Here is a 22,088-nt window from a genome sequence, read left to right as displayed (position 1 = left end):
GAATACCTCAAATGAAATATCCAAATTGTCTTATTTTTTTAACATCCCATCATCAATCCCAGGCATAAGCGTACCTTATATCCTATGGTAAGTCATTAATTAATTTAATTACTACTGTAGAGGTTGCACTCATTCTTGCCCCCTGCCCATAGTGCTTTCATTCTGCCATTGTGGTTTTTATAGCATTCACAGTTGATCACGTTATCCTTCTGCTTGAAATGCTTCAGTAACTTTTTAGGATAATGACCAAAATCTTGAACAAGGCTTCAAGGCCCTGAATAATCAGGTCCCAGTTTACCTTTCTACCTTACTCTGAGATCCTGTCACACAGGCCTTCTTTAACTTTACTTTTTAAATTATAAAAATGTTTAAACATACTAAAAAATAACAAAGAACCCATATAACCATTTTCTATAGTAATCAAGATTCGCCCACACTGTATCTCTAAAAAAAATATGTACATCTTTTTTTTTTATCTGACCAGACTAACCTAGCTTCTACGGTTAGATGCTGTGTTCAGTGACCAGCCTTGCTGGGGAAACTATTTCTTTGGACCTCAGTTGTGCTTCTGTAAATTGGGAGTAATAACAATACATAACCCATATTGTCATTGTGAAGAATAAATGAATTCATACATTTAAAAAGCTTACTACAGTGTTTGGCATACAGTACATACTTAATAAGTGAAGCCATTACCACTTAGGAAAAGTCACACATCTTACCTCAGGGCCCCTGCACAAGCTGTAAACAATTCTTCTCTTGCCCTCTCAGACTTTGTTCAGTTTATGACTACCAGTAGTTTAAATGTCACATTTTCAGGGAAGACTTTCTCAATGAGGCTATATTTTCTGAATACGCATTATGCTTTTCCTGCATGGCAGTTATTTGGAATTATTAATTTGTGAGGCTGACCAACAGATGCCTTTCCCATTACACTATAAGGAAGCAACTTGAGAGGAGAAGATGGTATTTGTTTGGCTGTTTTATTCATTTTTTTAATTAAATCTATTGGAGTGACATTAGTTAATAAGATTACGTAGGTTTGTTTGGCTGTTTTAAATTTCCAACACCTAGTACAAAGTGGGTACGCCAAACATTTATTCAATATTTAAGGATCAATTTATTTTCATCTAATTTGTTTTAAATCAAATTCTTTCCTGTCAACACGTATGATAAATTTAGTAAGTTTAATAACAGCCTTAAAGAACTTGTTTTAAGTTATGTGAAGGATTACAAATATTGAAAGTAGCCCTGGCCAGGTGGCTCAGTCAGTTGGAGCATCTTCCCATGCACCAAAAAGGTGTGGGTTCAACTCCTGGTCAGGGCACATACCTAGGTTGTAGGTTCGATCTCTGGACAGGGTGTGTATGGGAGGCAACCAATTGTTTCTTTCACACATCCAGGTCTCTCTCTCTCTCCCTTCCTCTCTAAAAATAAGAAAAAATATCCTTGGGTGAGGATATATATATATATAAAGTAAAGTTAAAAAGAGTGCTGTTTTGCAGATTTCTTCAGAAATAACACAAAAAGCTTCTAGGTATACAGTTTGCCTGATGCAGTTCAACTGTAAAGTAAAGGATGACGACGTGGAAGTCCACAGACGTCTACGCTAGCAGTTAAGGTACAAACGGGAAAAAGCCTCCAGATAATCCTTCAATTCATTCATATTTTTGCACAATTTCTACTTGTGATGAGTTTAGGTGATTTGGTGACAAAAGATCGGTATCATCAAATCTGACTTTTCTAGAAGAACCCACTTATATACAAGAATTAAATGTGTAATTTTTTCATTTGTGACTATAGAAAAATGCTTCTATAAAACTTCATTTTCCCAGGACACTAGTCATGTATTTTCAGGTTTCCAAATCATATGCCTATTAGTGACATAAAATGTAAATAAAGCAACCTCAGATCTGTTTCAAAAGCATCCTTTCTTAAAGTTTGGTTCATAAACACACCCCAAAGAGTTAGTTCTGTCTTCTGATGTGGAGCATTTATAAGGCAGGTTAGAGAACCAGTCCGGAAGAAAAAGAAGATATGGCCAAATTCTGTATCTATCATGGTGTGCTCTATATTTTCCTCTTGTTAAATCATTTGTACTTAGCATATTAAAAGTTCCAAGGAAAATGCTTAATTTGGTTTAAATCTTTTACAAACTTATTTGACCACAGAATTTATAAATATCTCTCAAAACCAGTTATCTAACACACTTTGAGAATTGCTAGTCTGGATGCATTCTAGATTGATTAATACAGAATTCTATTAAAAATATAAAAGCCACCAGCCCAGCTGGTGTGGCTCAGTGGATTGAGCATCGTCCCATGGCCTGAGAAGTCCCAGTTCAATTCTGGGTCAGAGCACATGCCTGGTTTGCAGGCCCGATCCCCAATGGGGGTGTGCAGGAAGCAGCCAATCGATGTTTCTCTCTCCCTTCCTTTCTCTCTAAATACAAAAAAAATCAATAAAAACATATTTTAAAAAATACATATATATTATATAAAGCCCCCCAATAACCTCATGGACATCAACTCTGCCAACAACCTGAATCAGCCTGCAAGCAGATTCTCCCCCAGAGCCCAGCTGCACCAACACATTGTGAGCTTAAAGCAGAGAAACCAGTCAAGCCCTGGACTTCTGACCTACAGAGCTGTAAAATACTACCTTTGTGTTGTTTAAACTGTTGAATTTATGGTACTTTGTTCTGGCAGCAATAGAAAACTAATAGAAAAAAATATATATATAAAACAACCTTGATTGTAGTGGTTCCATAACTCCTAGTGACCATTAAGAGTTCACACATCATCCATTTAATAATTCACTTTAGAATTTGTAATTTGCAGGATCCTTATTCTTTTAGAAAACAAGATTTATCTGCCAGTTTCTAACCTTTGAGTACCTTAATAATTTTCTTTATAATTTTTCAAGGCTTAGTAACAGCAACTTAATAATCTATCTCTTCTATCAAGTTCTTAATGAGAATTTGAGGGATGGGAGTAAAGTGGTATCCACAGCATTTGAAAGAAGAAAACGCAGGCAAGCTTTTTACCTCTGGGACCAGCTGGTGTGGCTCATTGGATTTAGTGTCGTCCCACAGGTTGAGAGGTCTGAGTTCAATTCCAATCAGGGCACATGCCTGGGTGTGGGCTCACTCCATAGTGGGGGGCATGCAGAAGGCAGCCAATTGATGTTTCTCTGTCGCATTATTGTTTCTATCTATCTCTCCCTTCCTCTCTCTCTAAAAAAATCAATAAAAACGTATTTAAAAAATAAATAAAAGCTATCAGGGACATATAATGATCCTTTCAAATCAGTGGCTTGACACAGAAGATGCATACCAGAGTTACTTGAGGAATTATTTGAAAATACATGGCACCACTGGGGTTAAGACCTGAGGTATGTGTATTTTGAAGAACTCCCACGGTGATCTTGATGCATATTTCTAGATAAAAATTCTTGCTTTGGATTAAGATCTTCACTGTAATCATTTGCTAATTTAACTGTTATTTGTGATATAGTCAAGACCTGTAAACTTTTAAATTTTTTCTTTCTGTTTCAGGCCATGGGTCTATGGTATTTTCCTGAGTACACTACACTCTGATTTCCTTAATAGTAGTTTAACGTACCCTACCATTATTTCTTGAACTGGCTTGTCAGAATTAAGATGGTAGGGCTACTTTCCTCCAACGTATACTTTTCTTCAACTTGATCAACCAAATCTTCCTCTGTGGTTAAATTTAAGTTTAGAAGAGCAGTTTTCATAACCTTTTTTCTTCTTCCTAAGAGTAGAAAAAACAACAAAAGTACCAAAAAGTCCTACGGAGTTATTTCAGAACATTCTTTAGTAGATTACATTTCCCAATACCATCCCGGTATTGTCTTACTGGTAAACTATACATTTACATTCACTTGGCTACACAGTCTGTAGTATACCTCCAGAATAATCTCCCCCTTCTCTCTTTTTGTCCTCAAAGTAACCTCTAGAGCAACCTTGTTATCTCTATCTCTTCTAAATATACAGCACTACACTACCTCATCTTTTAAGGGTTCTGTCTGTTTCTTCTAATTTATTCTTTCTATCATATTCCAGTAGATTTAATCCACCAACTCTTGATCATATATATTTATATATTGAAATATATTCTTGCCCAGCTGAAGTGGCTCAGTTGGTTGTATGCTGTCCCATGCACTGAAAGGTTAGCAGTTCAATTCCTGGTAAGGGCACATACCTGGCTTGTGGGTTTGATCCCCAGTCCGGGAGCGTGCAGAAAGCAAGGCAACCATCGATGTTTCCCTCTGACTCTGTCTCTCTCCCTTTCTCTCTCTAAGCATGTCCTCCGGTGAGGATTAAAAAAATATACATATATATATATATATTCTTTATTATTCCTATTCAGTGAATTGTCTGCAACTTTAAGTACAATTTGTGATGTCTGGGAAATTAAAGCTGTTGTTTGTTTTTAATATCATATTTTACAATCTTCAGAGATCATAGTCTTTTAAAGAAAAGAATACTGAATTCATTTTGGTGACTTAAAACAAGATATACAATTTAGATAATTATTTTACCCTTTCAAAAAAACCTCCTACATATAATTGACTAACAGTTTAAGCACAGGTTACTCTGCTTAACTGATTTAGATTTATGTGAACTTGAAATAATACCATTAAGTTTTCAGCTGTCTTAGCAACACCAAAGGAAAAGAACTAGTTAAATGCCAACTTTGCTCCTAAACTACCACGAGCTAAGACACATACAAATTTTATGTCAAGTAATCTGAAACTCTTCTAAAAATGATTAACTGTTATTCTATCCAACAAGAAAACAAATACAACAGATCTATCTAATTAGTTAAGACACCAGATACTCGTCATGCAGTTTCAGTGTCTAGTAACAATCTTCCAAACTTTAAAAATTCTGTTTCACAACTTCCAAGTACTAATGACATATTTTAAAAGGTTGATAGCCACTTTAAACTACATAAAGAAGTACCACAGTACACAATCATCAAGTAAATATGCATATACACCAACGACTCTCTAGTCTAGTTTGGAGCTCAACCTCGCAGTCTCCAAAGATTTCAGTATATATATAAAACAAAATCACTAGAATAACTTTTAAAAATAGAATTTTACATGGAGTGGGAGAAATAGCAAATATCTGAATATTCTACCTCTAGAAAACTGACAGAGAGCAATCTATATTTTTTGTCGAAATGTGACTTGAGATGGCCCAAAGGACAAGTTATATTTTTCTCTTATCAAGAATTAAGAATGCAAAATGTAACCATTAGAAATTAAAACAAAAACAAATAAGCATTTTAGAATAGTTTTTTCAGTACCTTCAAATTCCGACAAAATACAGTACATTAAAAAATAAAATATATCGATTTTGTTTACTGCTATCAGGCATTTAAAAAAACAGTTTCCATTTTTTTGTCCATATTCAGTAAATAACAAAATTAAACTCTTATTTTTTCATAGCTGGACTAATAGCTCTAGGATATTCCTTAAAAAAAAAAACACAACAAATAATGTAATCAGAAATAAAAAATGTTAAGATAGTTCAAAGTAACAAAACTATAATTGATAATACTAATAATAACCTTCCCTAAGCTTACATTTTAAGGTTTCCCTTAATAAGTGTGTCTCAATACATTTTTTTGGTTGTTGTTAACAACACCTCCATCTACCCCAAACACACCCACGGACTTTACTAAATTCAAGAAAATACCCTAAAATGTTAATTACAATGCCAGAAATGGCCAGACTAAAAATAAAATAAATGCTGATGATGAAATTGGCCTTCCTTTTATTCTCATCTTTTTTTGTTGTTGTATGCGTATTTTAAATTTCATTATTTAACAAAAAAATGACTTTTAAAATATATATATTTCAAGTCTCAGAGTTAATGCAAAAGAAATGTATAACATTTCATTTGAAAACAATAGTTTTAGCAGATATATGCAAGATTCCTATATGAGTTGTAAATCTGTCATCAAAACCATTACATTTTAAAAATTTTAAAGGGGAATTCAAAGGTAGGAGATTTTTTTTTTCCTGCATTAAGCAATTGATTAAAAGATAGTACTTTCACATGTAAAAATAATTTACACTAAAAAACTCATGTGCAAAGTTTGATACTTTATCAAAATAACAAGAACAAAATGAGCAATGAAAAAATAGCAAAAGCCATTATAAAAAAATAGTTAATTCCTATTTAAATTGCTGTGTTCACAGATTAAAAATGTTTATCAATTAACTATATCACATAGATTGTAGAATATTTTTAAGTTATAATATAGAAAGGTAACATGGGATATTTGAAATTCGAGTTGCACTTACCAAAATAGTTTTAACCTGAGTCTTAGACGTCTCCCAGAAATGTAGTTGACAATAATATATGATAAAGTATAGTTATTATTTAGTAGTATAATTCAAGGTTATTATTCTTTGAATTACTGCTGCTTCTTAAATATTTATGTAAAATTATAAATATTTAATCCATTTTGGAGTTCTGGACACAGGGGAATATATGAATTTAAAAAGCTGTTATTTTTTTCCTGCTATACAAGCACATGAAGATGTCTTTCTTGTTCAAAATGTCTTTGAGTTCAGCTAATTTTCATATTTCAAGTTATTTTAGAACAAATGAAAAAGTCAAAAAATTATAGATACTTGAATATTCCCATGAAATATATCACACCCACTGAGGAATTTAATACAAATTCACTAAAGAATATCAAATTAATCATTTCCTCCTATAAATATTTATTTATTTTGTGTTTAGAAGTTGCAGTTTTAAGTACTATTAACAGAAAATACATAACAAAAGCTTCCTAACAAGTGAAAAAAATAATTATAAATGCTGGAAAAATTGGCCTCATTAACATATTTACAGACAATACATACTCCATTGGAAATTAATTATATGACATTTATACAAGCATTAACATTTCGAATCACTCTGAGTAGTGAGCACCTCCGTTCTTTACTGTCTGTACCCAAAGGTGAAAGTCACTCAGTTTCTCAGGACAACACTGACAAGAATCAGAAATGGTCAATCTGAGATACTGTCAACACACTGTTCTGTTCCTTCACCTAAAGATGTTTCTGTTGAGTAAGTGTCCTTATGCTTCTTTTTCTCTTTGCTCTGATCTTCCTGCAGCTTTAGAATTATGTTTCGAATTTCTTCTCTTTTTGTTCTCATTCTTGGGGGAGGAAACCAGTTTGCCAAATTCATAGGTAGTTCAAAATTGAGAATTGGATTCTGGAAAAAAAAAGTCAAATGCACATTAGTAAATTGTAAGAAATAATAGTTTACATAAAAACATAAAAGCATTCCAAAGTTAAAAATTACAAAATAGTAACTCATTTGGTATGTTTACTCATTATCTATCACAAGTCAGGTATTTTGCTAGGCACAGGAGAAAGTTTCTGCATATAGATCTTTAAAGTTTAGATCAGAACTCAGCAAACTGTGGCTGATGGGTAAAATTCTGCCTACTGCCTTGCTGGAATGCAGCCACACTAATTCGTTTACATCTTGTCTGTATATGTTTTCTTGCCACAACAGGAGAACTGAGTAGGAACAGACACACCGTATAGCTGCAAAGTCTAAACTACTTAGTATCTGGGCCCTTTATAAAAAGGTTTGTTGACTCCAGTCTAAACAGACAGATAACAATTTAAACAATGAACATGACAAATATGACAGGAGAAGCAGCGAGTCCTATGAAAATACATTATCTTGGGCTTAACACAATCCCCAAAAGAAGTAATGTTTTAGCTAAGACCTGAAGTTAAGTAGGAGTTAGCCAAATAAGAAATGATATAAGCAACAGGAAAGAATATTCCAGGTAAAGAAGTATGTATCAAGGTCTAGAGACCAGAAAGAACATAACACAATATGAGAAACTGAATGACATTCAGGTGGCTGGTATATAGAATGCTAGAGTGAGAATGCTAGGAATTGAGGCTAGCAGCTTGGACAGGAGTCGGATCATGCAAGCCACATGAATTTTTCTTTAATCCAAGAGCAGCAAGAAGCCACTATAAGATTTAATGTAACATTAGATTTGGATTTTTGGAAAACTGTGAAAAACAGAAGGTAGGAAGCAGTAGTTTAGAATAGTGATGCTAGTACTGAACTTCAAAAGTGGCACCAGGAATAAAGAACTGAACATATCTGACATGAAATAATAAAATTCACAGGACTTAGTGGTACACTGGATGGTGAATAAGGAAAAGGAAGGAGTCAAGATAATGTAAAGAATATCCAAAAGAAGTTATGTGTGGTATTGTACCTCTCAAGTCAAAGGAAGAAAGTGTTATGAGGAAGGAATGGTCAGTGTCAAATGGTGCTGAGAGGTCAGGAACAATTTCAATGAATGATGAAGGATAAAGCCAGATTACAGAGATCTGAGAAGCAGAATTTGTGAACATGAAGACAGTGAAATATAAATATGTCTCCAGAACTATATCTGTAAAGAGAAAAGAGAATGAAGACAAAGTCTGAATCATGGGAGAGACTTCTTAAGGTGGAAAGAGCCAATGAAGAGGGGAGTTGATCAGTGATGAGGAATGAGGTAACAAACCTTGGATCTGATCAACTATGCAACCTTTTAATGCCTTAAAAATTCTCCAATTTGGAAGTTTATTGCTCTCTGGAATAATTTTTGAAATGATAGTTTTTTAAACTCTTCAAAATATTTACTTAATGTTTTTTACACTAACATAAGGTCAAAAACGGTATTTTATTATTATCTCATTTCCAATAAATTGAAACCCACCTCAAAAAAGCTCTCTACATACTGTAATACGTATACACCACAATCACTGAAGTTATTTTGTTGGGGTACTTTTGGATTAGAGCCTTTCATAACATCTTTGGAAAAACTTCTTTTGCTTCCTTTTTTAACTTCCCATTCCACCTCTAAATACCTGCAAGAATGAATATATATAGTAAGAATACACATATAAAAATATATATAGTCCTTTATTTTCATCATAATATAAAGTACAATGTACAGTTTTGAACTTACTCTCTTAAAATTTTTACAACATTTGATCGAGAAGGGCCTCTGAGTGAGTCCATCAGTAGGATACAAGGCCTGCAGGATAGAAATGACCAAATGTTAACACTTTATAATGTTAAAAGTGCATTAACAATAAAATAAAATTTAAAACCTTCAATACTGCCTTTGCATGCCTTAGTAAAACTTGGGGGTTGGGGGTGGGTGGGAAATAAACCTTATAGACATACACACCCTAATAATACTTAAACATATCCATGAGTATGTATCAGAATATTAATTTAACCATATTTTAGTTATCAATATATTTCACTAAAATTCCATAGCTGCCGTTTCTAAAAATAGTTCAAAATTTAGTAGTAAGTCAAAACCATACTGAAAGCTTGAATGCCCTATATTCCAAATCGCCAAAAACAGGACCATGGAAAAGTATAAGAAAATAATCCCATTTTAACTAAAACCTATTAGAGATGATAACAAAACAGGTCACCATCACTTACAAGAATTAGTTTAGAATCCAGTGATTTCTGCAAGATTCCACTTTGAACACTTACTATAAATAAGACTGGACCTTGAAATTTGTTATAAACCCAAGTAAAAGTGAGGAAGTCTAATGCAGTGCAAAATGTCCTAGGATGTTGAAAGGTCTGGTTCTTTCTGGCTAAAATTTTATGGGATTTAGAGCAGATCTCTTAACTGCTCTAGGTCTCTATATTTTTCTGTATAAATGAAGTTTGCTTTTTAAAAGCTGTTAATGAAATTTCAGCCAACATTTTCTACAAAAAAAGTTTTAAAAAATGAAGTCTACGAATAGGCAATACTTCATCACCTAAAAAGTTTGGAGCCCAAGAGATCTCGGAATATGTTAGTTCTAAAAACCAAAACATACCCACTCTCATTTGGAGTGGAAATGTCTGTGTGTGCACGCATGTGCACACATAGAAAATGGGCAAACAAAGGATTGAAATAATTCTTTCTCCCCATTTGATCCTTGGACATTGGGCATGACTCAGTTTTCCTCACTGAACTTGACAGACATTGCAACTTTTCCTTAAGTAATTGTTTAAATAAAAACTGTCTCACCATGTTTTATTCTATGTAGGTACATAAAAAGTATCATGTTGTTTGCAAGTTATATAGTTAATGCTTACTGTTTACAGATAGTAGGCTTTAGATGCCACTGTCCTATTTCTGAATTGCAATTGTCATCAGCAAGGAATCCATCATCACTACTATCATCCTATAAAAGAGAGCTTACTGTTAGTACTGAAAATATACAATCTAAATAACTAATAACCTAACAAAATAGAACTGTGAGGACAAAAATCTTAATTTTTTTTTCTTTATTCATTTTAGAGAAAGAAGAAAGGAGAGGGAGAGAGAGAGATAAAAACATTGATGAGAGAGAACATCGACTGGCCACCTCCTGTATGTCCCCCACTGGGGATCAGGCCCATAACCTGGGCATGTGCCCGAACTGAGAATCAAACCAGTGACCTCTTGGTGCATGGGTCAATGCTCAACCACTGAGCCACACCAGTCAGGTGAGGATAAAAATCTTTATTTTAGCCCTGGCCGGTTTGGCTCAGCAGTTAGAGCATCGGCCCGCAGACCAGAGAGACCTGGCTTCGGTTCCCGCTAAGGGCACATACCTCGGTTGCAATTTGTCCCCAACCCTGGCTGGGGTCATGTGGGTGGCAGCCAGTTGATGTGTCTCTTGTGCATCAATGTTTTTCTCTCTCTCTTCCTCCCTTTCTCCCTCCCACTCTATCTGAAGATGAATGCAAAAATGTCCTCAGATGAGGACAAAAAAAAAAATCTTGATTTTAACAAGTACGTAAAAAATATTTCTAGTCAAGTGATCAAACACTAGAAATTTGGTATGTCACTTGATTCCAATTATCTAATGCCATAACACTGACATTTTAATTAAAAGAAACTAGAAATCAGGTCTCTGAAAAATTGTTACATCATTTACTCAATCTAGAGTAAATTTTTACATATATTATGACTGATTCTTCTCCAGTCAGATACGACTGCTCTGATTTTAGGTATTCTACAAAAATTTAGTTCATTGGCTAAGACAAATGTTTCATAATAGGACATGAATAACTTTTATTTATTATTCTTTTACATATTTTTATTTAAATCAGATATATTTCAAGGGTTTTTGCAAACACGGTTTTCCTTAACAAAACCATATGTCTACTTCACTTGAAGGAAGATAGCGTAAAGACATTGTGTCTTATTCTATAAATTATCTTGAATATAAAACAAACAAGGCTTTTTTTGTTCTATGACAAAGCTTCTAGCAAGCTTATGAATGACATAACTACAATGACCAAAGAAGCATGAGTGCTCATTAAACCTTATATGTAATCCGCATATATTGGAAAGAAAAGCTGTATTTTATAGTCACAAAACTTTCAAATATCATAGAAAATGGTTTTTTTGCCCTGGCCTGTTTTGTTCAATGGTTAGAGTGTTGGCCCATGGACAGAAGGGTCGTGGGTTTGATTCCCAGCCCCGGTTGGGGATGTATGGGAGGCAAAGAGTTGATGCGTCTCTCTCCCCTTTCCTCCTTTCCATTCTATCAAAAAAAAAAAAAAAAAGGAAAAATATCTTCAGGTGAAGATAAAAAAAAAAAAAGCTTTTGTTCACAAGAGGATTAAGCAAGAAGGAAAAATGGTGCACTACAGTTATCTTCACTACTAAATACAGTTTGTCCTAACAACTAAAGAAAGGTTAGATAATTAAAGAAATTGTATGCTGTAGGATTCTTCTAAACTGTTTTCTCATATAAATTCCTTTTTAACAGAAGTTATATTTTTAATAATATACTTTATTGTTGGTGTTAGTAAATTTTATTAGAGCAATGAGATGTTAAGTAAATATTAGAGTTCACCTGTTAGTTTTAAATAACATGATCTGCTCCTGCCATATATATTAAATTAGAGGAAAAAAAACCACTGGAAATGTAGAAGAAGTAATATAATAAAGTTTTAATGTAATCAAAACTTTACACCCAGCCAGCGTGGCTCAGTGGTTAAGCATCAACCCATGCAGCAGAAAGTTGCTGGTTCAATTCCCAACTGGGGCACATGCCCAGGTTGTGGGCCAAATCCCCAGTTGGGAGCATGCAGGAGGCGGCTGATAGATGTTCTCTCTCATCAATGTTTCTATCCTTCTCTCCCTCTCCCTTCCTCTTTCTAAAATCAATAAAGAAAAATACATAGCCCTGGCCCGTTTGTCTCAGTGGTTAGAGCGTCAGCCCATGGACCAATGAGACCCAGGTTCGATTCCAGCCAAGGGCACATACCTCAATTGTGGTTCGTCCCCAGCCCTTGTAGGGGTCAAGCGGGAGGTAACCAGTTGATGTGTCTCTCTCACTTCAATGTTTCTCTGTTTCTCTCTTCCCATCCCTCCTACCTATCTAAAAGATAAATGGAAAAATATCCTCAGGTGAGGATTAAAAAATAAATAAATAAAGGAAAATATATTTAAAATATTTTTGCCTTTTGAATGTCAAGTTAGACCAAAGGTTAAGTATGGCCCATAAATTATTTAAGAGGAAGAAAAAGGGCTGGTATGGGTGGTGGCTGTGTTGGTGTGAAATAATTTATTTAATATTAAAATGTCCGGGGTGGAGGGCATTATTATTAGTTTCATCCACAATGGCAGGAAAAAAACAACTCAAAACTAAAACAAAACAGCACTAATATATTTATCCTAGCAACTACTGAACTGAAAACTTAATTTGTGTTTTGAGATGAAACCCAAGTCCAGATGCATGATTTACTGGTTAAAAGAACTACCTATAGGACTCCAAAGAAAAACATTTAATAAAACATCAGTATTTGCCGAGTAAGTTCACCTGGTTGTCCTGATCTTCTGAGAAGTCGATGAGTTCATCTTCAAGCATTTTACTAGCTTCAGCTGACTCATCACTATAGTTTAGCCTGATTTTGCTTAAGCCATCTGTATTAATAACAAACATTATGTAATGAAAAAGGTCATAATTTACTGCACATAACTTACAGGATTTAGGCTATATGATATTAGGCAGGTAATCCAATAAAGGATATAGTAAATAAGGATACAAGATCTGCTTTAGCATGTAATATCCAAATATAAAATAAATTACTTTAATAAAACCCTGGATTGACATGTCAATTACAGTTATTTCTACTCTTCAGACACTAAAATTCATTAAAACTTAAAAACCAGGTATCAATTATATGATTAATTATAAATGTATATTTAAATACAAATATGTATGTATATAAATACATGTTTTTGTGGTAGGTATGTCAGATATGGTTAACTAATAACAGAAGCTACAATAGTCAGAAAATGACCTAAATGTATAACAAGAGCAAACTGTAGAACATAAAATGTAATACTGTACATTTTAAAAATTAAAATTATGAAAAATTGTACAATACAGGGCAAAAAAGTAAACATGATTATAATTAAGTAAAATAGGATTTCTTTTGGACAAATCATAAAAAGAAAATTACAAAAATTAAAATAATCTTCATGTTAGGATACAATTATGGACAAGTTCCCCAACTCTGTATATTTTTCCTTCATGTCTGGTTATATTCACAGACTTTTCAATAAAGTAAAACAACTCAAGCCTAATGTAAATGCTGGTAGTACAAAATAAATGACTCATAAAAAAATTTGAAATGAACACTTTTGAAGGTCCATTTCAAGAATCATCTTAAAATCAATGATTTTGGTGAAAGAAGCTAATCACACAAAATGTTTTAAAGGAACATATGATTTACATGAAAACTGAGTCCGGCACTTTCGTACTAAATATACCAATATCATTTATTGTAGAGCACACTATTTCCACGTTTTAAAAAGCATTAATTTTAAGATAGGAGAAAATTTATTTTGGCACATTTAAAAGGGAATTAAGAATAGCAATATAAGAAAGATGGAATGAGAAAACAGAGAAATAAAATGTGCTCCTAAAAAGACATATAAAAATCTAGATGTTGTTATAAAACAACATACTCCTTAAAATAACTAATAAAACACTACGGTAAATCCTTTAGTTATGCAAAGAATAACTTTTTAAATTTATCTTTTTCAAAACCCTATATTTTATGTTTGAAGCGAAACAACTATATTTGAATAAAATTTGTTCAAATCCTCAAGCAATTCAGACGTAGTCAATTATAGTCAAGTTATTCTAGCAGCGAATTATTTCTAACTACAAAACTGTCATATAAACATGAAGTTTATACAAATTAACTGTATGCACATTTCAAAAAATGAAGAACAACAATTTAAATAGTGTAGTCAATTTCTTCAATCATTTCATTCATTAAATAAATGCCCTGATATAAATTGAGAGGTGATAACTCCATCAGCTGTTCTCTCAATCAGTCTCAGTTCCTGAGAGCTTCTCATAATGAGATCATTTGAAGATGTGGAATTTGAGTCTAGAGATTAAACATACACATTTTTCATGTTCCATACAATACAACTATTTCATGTGGTGCCTAACTGAAAAAACAGCAAATGAAAGTAATGATACCACACATTATTTTCCTGCAGTTGACCTTAAAAAACAAACATAAAAACTAATTCCTATGATAAGATACAATTCCACTTGTCTAGTACAACATGTTAGCTGACATCAATAGACAACACTTATGACTGTATGTATTTAATGGCTAAAATTATATTAAAACTGTCTAAAATGCTTCATTAAGTCCTGCCAACTATAGTCCCAGCCCAAACAGAAATCAATTCCTGAGATATTAATCATGGTACAAAATTTTTACAACCTTTTTGTATCCTAATTTTTAGTAAAGTCATCATTTTATATAGGATAGACTGGATAACCATCCTCTCTGACGTACTCAAGTTACCTCTAGAGAATACTCTTATTTAATGTACTACTTGGCGAATAATCCCTTAGAAACATCTGATGAAAGCTATGGAACCTCATTCTTAAAAATGCACAGACCCACTGTAGAACACCATTTTTTAAATTGTGGGACATTATCATTATTGGAATTCAAGCATTAATGAGAATAAAAATATCAGTGTATCATACACAATAAAGTACATTAATTTCCTTTAAGGAAGATATTATATACATACTAAAAACAAAACAAAAAAATCAAATGCTTTAACTGTAATTAAAGAGAATACCTAGTATAAACAAATATTAAAAAGGCAAACTACATAAAACAGATTATTTCTTATTGTGGTCTCCACTAGCTTTTGTGAGAATATTTAATCAACTTTAAATGGCTATTATTACAACTTTAACTAAGGACTGGAACATTAATTTGTAGTAGAAGGTCACACAGAATTTCTGGACTTAGTGCTTATGAAGCCCTGGGTTTTTGTCCCATTGCTTGTTTTTAAATCATGCACTTCAATTAATTTTTAATTTGAATTCACATTAAATTGGATAAAATTACTGATCAAAGGGGAACTTAAAAAAATAGTTCAATGAAGATATAATTCACATACCATTCCCCTTTCTACCTATTATCTCCCAAAGGGCACAAAGATCAACATTCTAGTGCTATTAGCTTTATGCAGATTAGTATATCAAACTAAATAAAAAATAAAAACATTTTTGTAAGAGCTCAGCAACAGCTTTCTGACTTATTCAAATAAGCTGGTAGAGAAGTACCAAAAGTATGTTCAGTATTCACAGTTTTTGACAAGTTTTTTCTGAATCCACACGTTTTTTTCTGTCTTATACTGACTTTTTATATCCAAAGAAAATATATCTAGTCAGGGTTTAGTAAGTTTGCAAGGTACATAAGGTGCATACTATAGCATGTTATGGGTTTTATAGAGTAGACTATTTTACTTTGGGGTTGGAGAGGAAATTATACAATTGACTTCACATGAAATTTAAGTATTTGAACAGAAACCTCAGATTTCCGTAACAAGTGCTAGAAATATAGAAGTGATTCAAGAAAAAAAAAATTTATTCATCAGAAGGGGGGGGGGGGGCACAGGAAGAGGTTAACCAAAGAACTTATATGCATATATGTATTACCCATGGACACAGACAATAGGGTAGTGAAGGCCTGGGGTAGGGCATGAACTGGGTGGTGCAGGACAGGGGGGTTGGGGGACACACATCTGTAATACTCTCAACAATAAAGATTTTAAAAAAGAAACTAAAAACAATGAAGAAGAGTGAGGAATAAGGAACTAACCTTTAATTTCAATGTCAACAACTACTTTGGAGGAGAAAGCTTTAATTTCTGCCTCTGACCACTTGATCTCCATTTGTCTATCTGTTAATTGAGAAGACTGAACTAATTCACCTTTCAGAGCTAAGACTGTGCAACTATTGTTTATCCTGAATATCACAGTATATTTCCTATGAAATAAAATTAAATCCAAGATCCTATCAATGGAAAATGAAGACCTTGTACTACTACAATTTTAAAACTGCACTCTCTGTAGAGGTGAGGGACTGTGCAAAGGAATTTCTTTTTGGAGTGATGGAAAGGTTCTAAATCTCGACTGTTGTAGTGATTACATGACTATATACATATATATATATTTATCAAAGCTCACTGAACTATACTTATAAAATGATCAAAAGTGTAAGTAAAATATACTTCAATAAATCTGACTTTTAAAAAAAGTGTAGCCTAAAATCTTAATCTTGTTTATAAAAATCCAATTTACTCTGAATTCCTTGATTCTTTCAAAACATTTAGAAACATACCTGTATGGTGCATAGAACTTAAATATTCATTCTGTAGGCCATTCTCACTTTTAGTCCTATCAACAACTTTCTGGCATGCAGATTCTCCTTTATTTGATTCTTCATTTTCACTTGCAGTATGATTTATTTTTTTCAGACTACATTTCACACTGCATATGTTTTTCCGATAACGAGGGTCACTTTCTTCCTGTTCAGCACTTGAATCAATTACAGCTACGCAATGCTTTTTGTTTAGCATCTTCTTAATTACAGGCTTGGCAGAAGAGTTTTGTGAACAACTGTCCATTTCACTGGCTGAAGGAGAAGAAATACAACTGTCCTCTACAGTTGAACATTTTTGCATGGCTGTATTTTCATGGTAATGAGGATTAGGTTCATACTTTGGTTTTTCCAAACCAGGGAAACAAACAACAGCCAAAAACCAGTGTGCACTGTAAAAAACAAATGAAACTACTGAATATATGATTAGAAAAGTTTATTATATTTGGCAATAAATATCAATTGAAATGTTTTTCTAAAACTTTTCTGAAGAAATTTATAAAGAATGCCCAATTTTTCAATTCTCAAATTCATTGTTTAGATCATTGGTTGATCAACAGAATACAATGTCCAGTCAAAATTAACCTAAGTTTTGTTAGAATTTTGTAGCCTGTATTCACTTTTGCAAACAATCCTTTAAACCTTTTCTTGCTTGTGGAATGAAAAATAGATCGTTGGGGTTTTTTTGAGGTAATTTAACAAAGTAAGTGATATCACTGAGACTCATCATTCCCGTTTACCTTCTCTTTGCCTTATTTATGTCAAAGGACAGAAAACTATCTATTCTTAAGATTGAAATGTCTTCAGAAGTCTAATCAGACTATATAATTTTGAACATTTTCTAAATATTGTACATATATAGCTTTTTAAGAACTTGAACCATGTCTGTGTTTCTCTTATTAATAAGGTAGGATTGCTTACCACTAAAAGTATCAACTAATCTTTTGTCTCATGCTATACTGAAATGTAAATACACTGAAATAACATATCTAATGTAATCATTATAACAGAACTTAAAGTATTAGTACTGAGTTCCAGTTATCAAGTGGGTGCTTGTGATATAGCTGAATTCAGGCAGCTCCCAATAGTAGGATATAAGCCATGAGTAAGAAGTTAATATTGGCTAACAGTCATTAATCTAATGAAGAATTTCATTAAGGGCTTACTGTTTGATAGGCAGTTATGTGCTGGGATAAAATGAACAGGCCATAGATGTCAGAGAACTTATTAGCTGAGCACAATTTTTGTCATATAGTAAGATGTTCATTCTGAATAAAAAAAATGAATATATTTACATGGATAAAAGTTATGCTACATTCTCATTTCTGCAAAATGTTAAATTATCCCAAGATAATACAAAGAAACAGCACTGTCTTCATTAGACAGTGTAAGTAGAAAGATCAGAGGCTGGCTTCATCCTCAGCATTGTAAAGGACAGATGGAGTAATGCTTCTCTCCTGTTCTTAATTATTAATCCTCAGTATCCTATGGACTTAGGTCAGGCTAGGGTGGTAGAACTAGCACACCAACTTCCTCACGTCAACTCAAAGACATAGCTGATTGTACGTCACATCTCTATTTCAGAAATGTTAAAATGTGAAAAATGTGTTTTAAAATTGATTAAATACAGTATAATACAGTGACTCTCAACCTACAGCTGTGACCTAAATTTATCATAGTTTTTTAACATTTCTTAGTTATGACTATGTGAATATAAGCCATACAATTTTCTAATGCTTCACTGAAAAACTAGGAAAATTCTTTCTTCACCTAGCTGAAAGGAGAAAGCTGAAAAAAACAAATACACAAACAAAAAAAAAAACACCTGAAAACACTTTCAATCTCTAAGAGCCATGGTTTTGCTTTTATGATCCTTTTAATAGCAGCTACACTGAGCTTAAATCACCAGTGGGAGAAGAGGCTAAAACAGGTCATTTCACTTATCTGAAGATGGATTCAATCCAAACATCAAATTTCTGCCCTTGTCAATTACTGAGACAATTTTTAACAAATAGCTTTTAACTTGAAAGACATTACCACCACCAGGAAAATTGAAAATAAAGCAAATGACAAATATATGGCAGTCTATAGTATATAATCAGTGTATATAAATACTTGTGATTTTACCTCTTCAATTAAAAAAAAAACAAAAACAAACCAAACGAGCCCTCATGATTTGGAAGCTATCCTTCCATCCACAAATGGCATAGTTCTCTTGCAGAATCCTTTTCTGACTCCACATTTTTATTCATTCATTCTCTACTTTTCACCAAGATTACGGGAAACACTGATCATAGTTTCCATCCACGTCAGATAGAATGACTAAGAGGGATGTGCCTCTATTGCTAAATAGTGTGTATCTCAAATTTTATTTCTATTTTAAATTTTTATAATTAATTTCTCACAAATGGCTTTCTATATATATGTTCTATGTTTCACCTAGCAGGCAGCTCATATATTACTTTATATAACAAATATACGGCAAGAAACCTTATTTTGAGATGAAGAAATTGAAGATTAATTTTAAACCATGTTTCACTTTAAATATATATATATTAAAAAAGCTACATATGTATGTGTAGCTTTGAAAAAGTTGGGCTTTATCACCATAACCAATGTTTTGACCTAGCCTACCTATCTTTGGCTGGGCTAATTAGAAAGCACAGATCTTATAATTAAAGCAGGGTTTTAAATAAATATAGCTTGATAACACTACAGTGAAATTTTTTTTTCATGGTGAGAAAAAAAAATATTCCGAGGCTAGCCTGGCACAGCTAGGCTTATTAGACATAAACAATCTCACAGAATACTAACCTCAGACAAGGTTACTCTGCAACCATAATAAAGTGAGACAAAGCAAGACCATTTCGTAATATGTCTAAGCAGAGACAAACAAGGTCACCATGCAACCCCAAAATATCAAAAATCCCTCCTTTTTGCTCAATGAGTGAATACTGCTACTTCTTCACCCAAGCAAACCACTGCTTCCTTAGATTTTCCCCAAATCACCAAACCAAAGCCCAAATTCTGCTACAGGGTCTTTCAAACACACTTTCACTGAAAGGCTCCATGGCTGCCCATGGTATGTGTTCTCCTTTGATACAATAGGCCCAAAGTTATCCAACTACAGGTATATTCCTGGGGGTCTTTGACTGGAGGGCAGAGAAAAACAAAAACAACAAAAAAGAAACACAAACACACTTAAGTCTAAATTGTATAATAATAGTACCCTACACATCAATGCCTCTCTAACGATTGGGGAAAAAAATAACACAAAATGTTTAACCTCCCCCTTTTACTTAAAAAACTGCTTTGAATAGTCAGCATGATTTTCAACTTGAGAAAATGGCATAAATCTAGCCATCTTTTCTTCTTCTTGGTTAAGAGCCTAAATGTGCTTTAAACTAAACACTCAAATTCTTCTGTGGGACTTAATCATCTTTCTGTATAAAATAGCTTTTTCTATAGGATGTTTGCTAGACCACAAGCACCATTTTAAAAACTGACATTATTCCACATTGACCAATAAAACAAAATTAGAAAAACCTCTAGTTCAGTGTTTGTAAAATTCAATTATCTTACATGATTTACTGGAAAACTGAATTAATTTTCATAAAATAAGCAGTGTCAGTATAGATATACATAACAAATTTTAAAAAGTTTGAAACAGATGAATTTTTCACATCCTACACACCACATTAACAGAAAGGGAATTCTTACTTACGCTTCATTAAGGGGTACAAAAATAAAATCCTTCTCAAAAATATCTACATGCCGAGTCCATGTTTTTACTCTCCCATGCCGCTTTTGCTGTATTCTGCAAGACAAGACAGACAATCAAGTTTCTGAAATGTTCCTAGAGCTTCAGCTTATAGTCACCAATTTATAAATTATGAGTATTATGATGTTGTATAAGATGATTTAACAAGTTTGGGAAAGAAAACAGAACATCTGAGATAGAGATAGCAAGGCGTAAAACTGCCCATCCTTGAATCTGGAAGAACAAGATATTTAATTCCTGCTACTACATACTAGAGTAAACCAGTGCTGCTATTGTTTATTACTGTAGAAATGGTACAAGCAACCAGACGGAGAAGCAAGTCAGACCATGACTTATGATAACTGAGGAGAAGAGAGCAGGAAAAATGAGCATCTTACTGTAGATCTTACAAAATGAGCATCTTACAAAAATGAACATCTTACTGTAGATGAAGAATACACTACAACCATTGGTCAAAACCAATCAATATCATCAATTCTCAGATACAAAATTAGGAATCACTGAACTAGTGGATAATACTATTTGTATTATGCACAGTAGACCTCAAGTCATTTAACAACACTACGATAAAAATGTACCAATTCTATGTGTGTATCTTTTGACAAATTACCAGCAAGTATTGGAGATGGATACAATCACTAAATGGAGAGGAATTATAAACAAAAGTAATCAGGACTATCAGGCCTAATATGTAGAATAGTATGTCCTTTACTTATCTGAGAAGAATCAAAAGAACTTATTAAAAGCACAGATTCTCAGGTTCCTCTCTTAGATAGTATGGTATTTAATAAGTGTCCAAGTAATTTTTTTTAAACCATCAGGCATATTAGGAAAATACTGATCTAGATATTACACCTAAAACCTTGATGAATTCCACATATTCTTAAGGTTTTAGAATATTATGGATATTGACACACATTTACATTGGATTTAATCCAATAGGTGATTTTAAGAAAAAATGTTTTTACTGATTTTAGAGAGAGAGGAAGGGACAAGGGGAGAGAGAGAAACATCAATTGGCTGCCTCCTGCACACTCCTTACTGGGGACTGAGCCTGCAAACCAGATATGGGACCCTTTTGGTCCATGGGACCTTTTGGTGACCTTTTGGTCCATGGGACCCTTTTGGTGCACGGGACGACACAAAATCAACCGAGCCACACTGGCCAGGTCACAAATAAGTGATTTTTCACTAAGTTAAATTTGAGTAGCTTATTACATTTGTTAAATATTTTCAAAGAGCTTGACTTACGATAGATTAGTTGTTTCATGAAGATTCCTCCTCTCTCTCTGATTAAGGCGTTTATAGAAAAAAGAACTGAATATATGAATTCGGTCAGCTTCTTCTTTCTTCAGTTTTTCAAGCACCAAATATCTATTTCATAAAAAATAATTCAAATACAATGAATATAACAGTTTACCTCACACTAAAAATAGGCAGTAATTAAATATCTATTTAGCCACAGTCAATCTCTCTATTCCTTACAACTGAAAGAAACAAAGTTTAC

General features: G+C 33.2%; 1 protein-coding gene across 10 annotated transcripts in view; it reads right to left on the bottom strand.

Moving 5' to 3' along the window:
• Nucleotides 1–6,461: 6,461 nt before the first annotated feature.
• The window catches only part of SENP6 (SUMO specific peptidase 6), a 100,411-nt gene continuing 84,784 nt past the window's right edge, over nucleotides 6,462–22,088 (bottom strand). For 9 of the 10 annotated variants that reach the window (XM_036248148.1, XM_036248139.1, XM_036248144.1 and 6 more), the window contains 8 exons: nucleotides 21,833–21,955; nucleotides 20,525–20,617; nucleotides 16,762–17,192; nucleotides 12,907–13,010; nucleotides 10,184–10,272; nucleotides 9,042–9,110; nucleotides 8,790–8,940; nucleotides 6,760–7,267 (listed from right to left, as the gene is read on the bottom strand). In XM_036248148.1, the coding sequence (XP_036104041.1) occupies nucleotides 7,058–7,267; nucleotides 8,790–8,940; nucleotides 9,042–9,110; nucleotides 10,184–10,272; nucleotides 12,907–13,010; nucleotides 16,762–17,192; nucleotides 20,525–20,617; nucleotides 21,833–21,955 (1,270 nt within the window). In that variant the 3' untranslated portion in view covers nucleotides 6,760–7,057. Of the gene's footprint in view, nucleotides 6,515–6,759; nucleotides 7,268–8,789; nucleotides 8,941–9,041; nucleotides 9,111–10,183; nucleotides 10,273–12,906; nucleotides 13,011–16,761; nucleotides 17,193–20,524; nucleotides 20,618–21,832; nucleotides 21,956–22,088 lie in introns of those variants that run through there. The other variant, XM_036248141.1, reaches the window with a different exon arrangement.

Source organism: Molossus molossus, unplaced genomic scaffold (genome assembly GCF_014108415.1).
Source record: "Molossus molossus isolate mMolMol1 unplaced genomic scaffold, mMolMol1.p scaffold_m16_p_8, whole genome shotgun sequence".
Taxonomy (NCBI): Eukaryota; Metazoa; Chordata; class Mammalia; order Chiroptera; family Molossidae; genus Molossus; species Molossus molossus.
The sequence above is the reverse complement of the archived record's forward strand: the minus strand, read 5'-3'. Positions and strand labels throughout refer to the sequence as shown.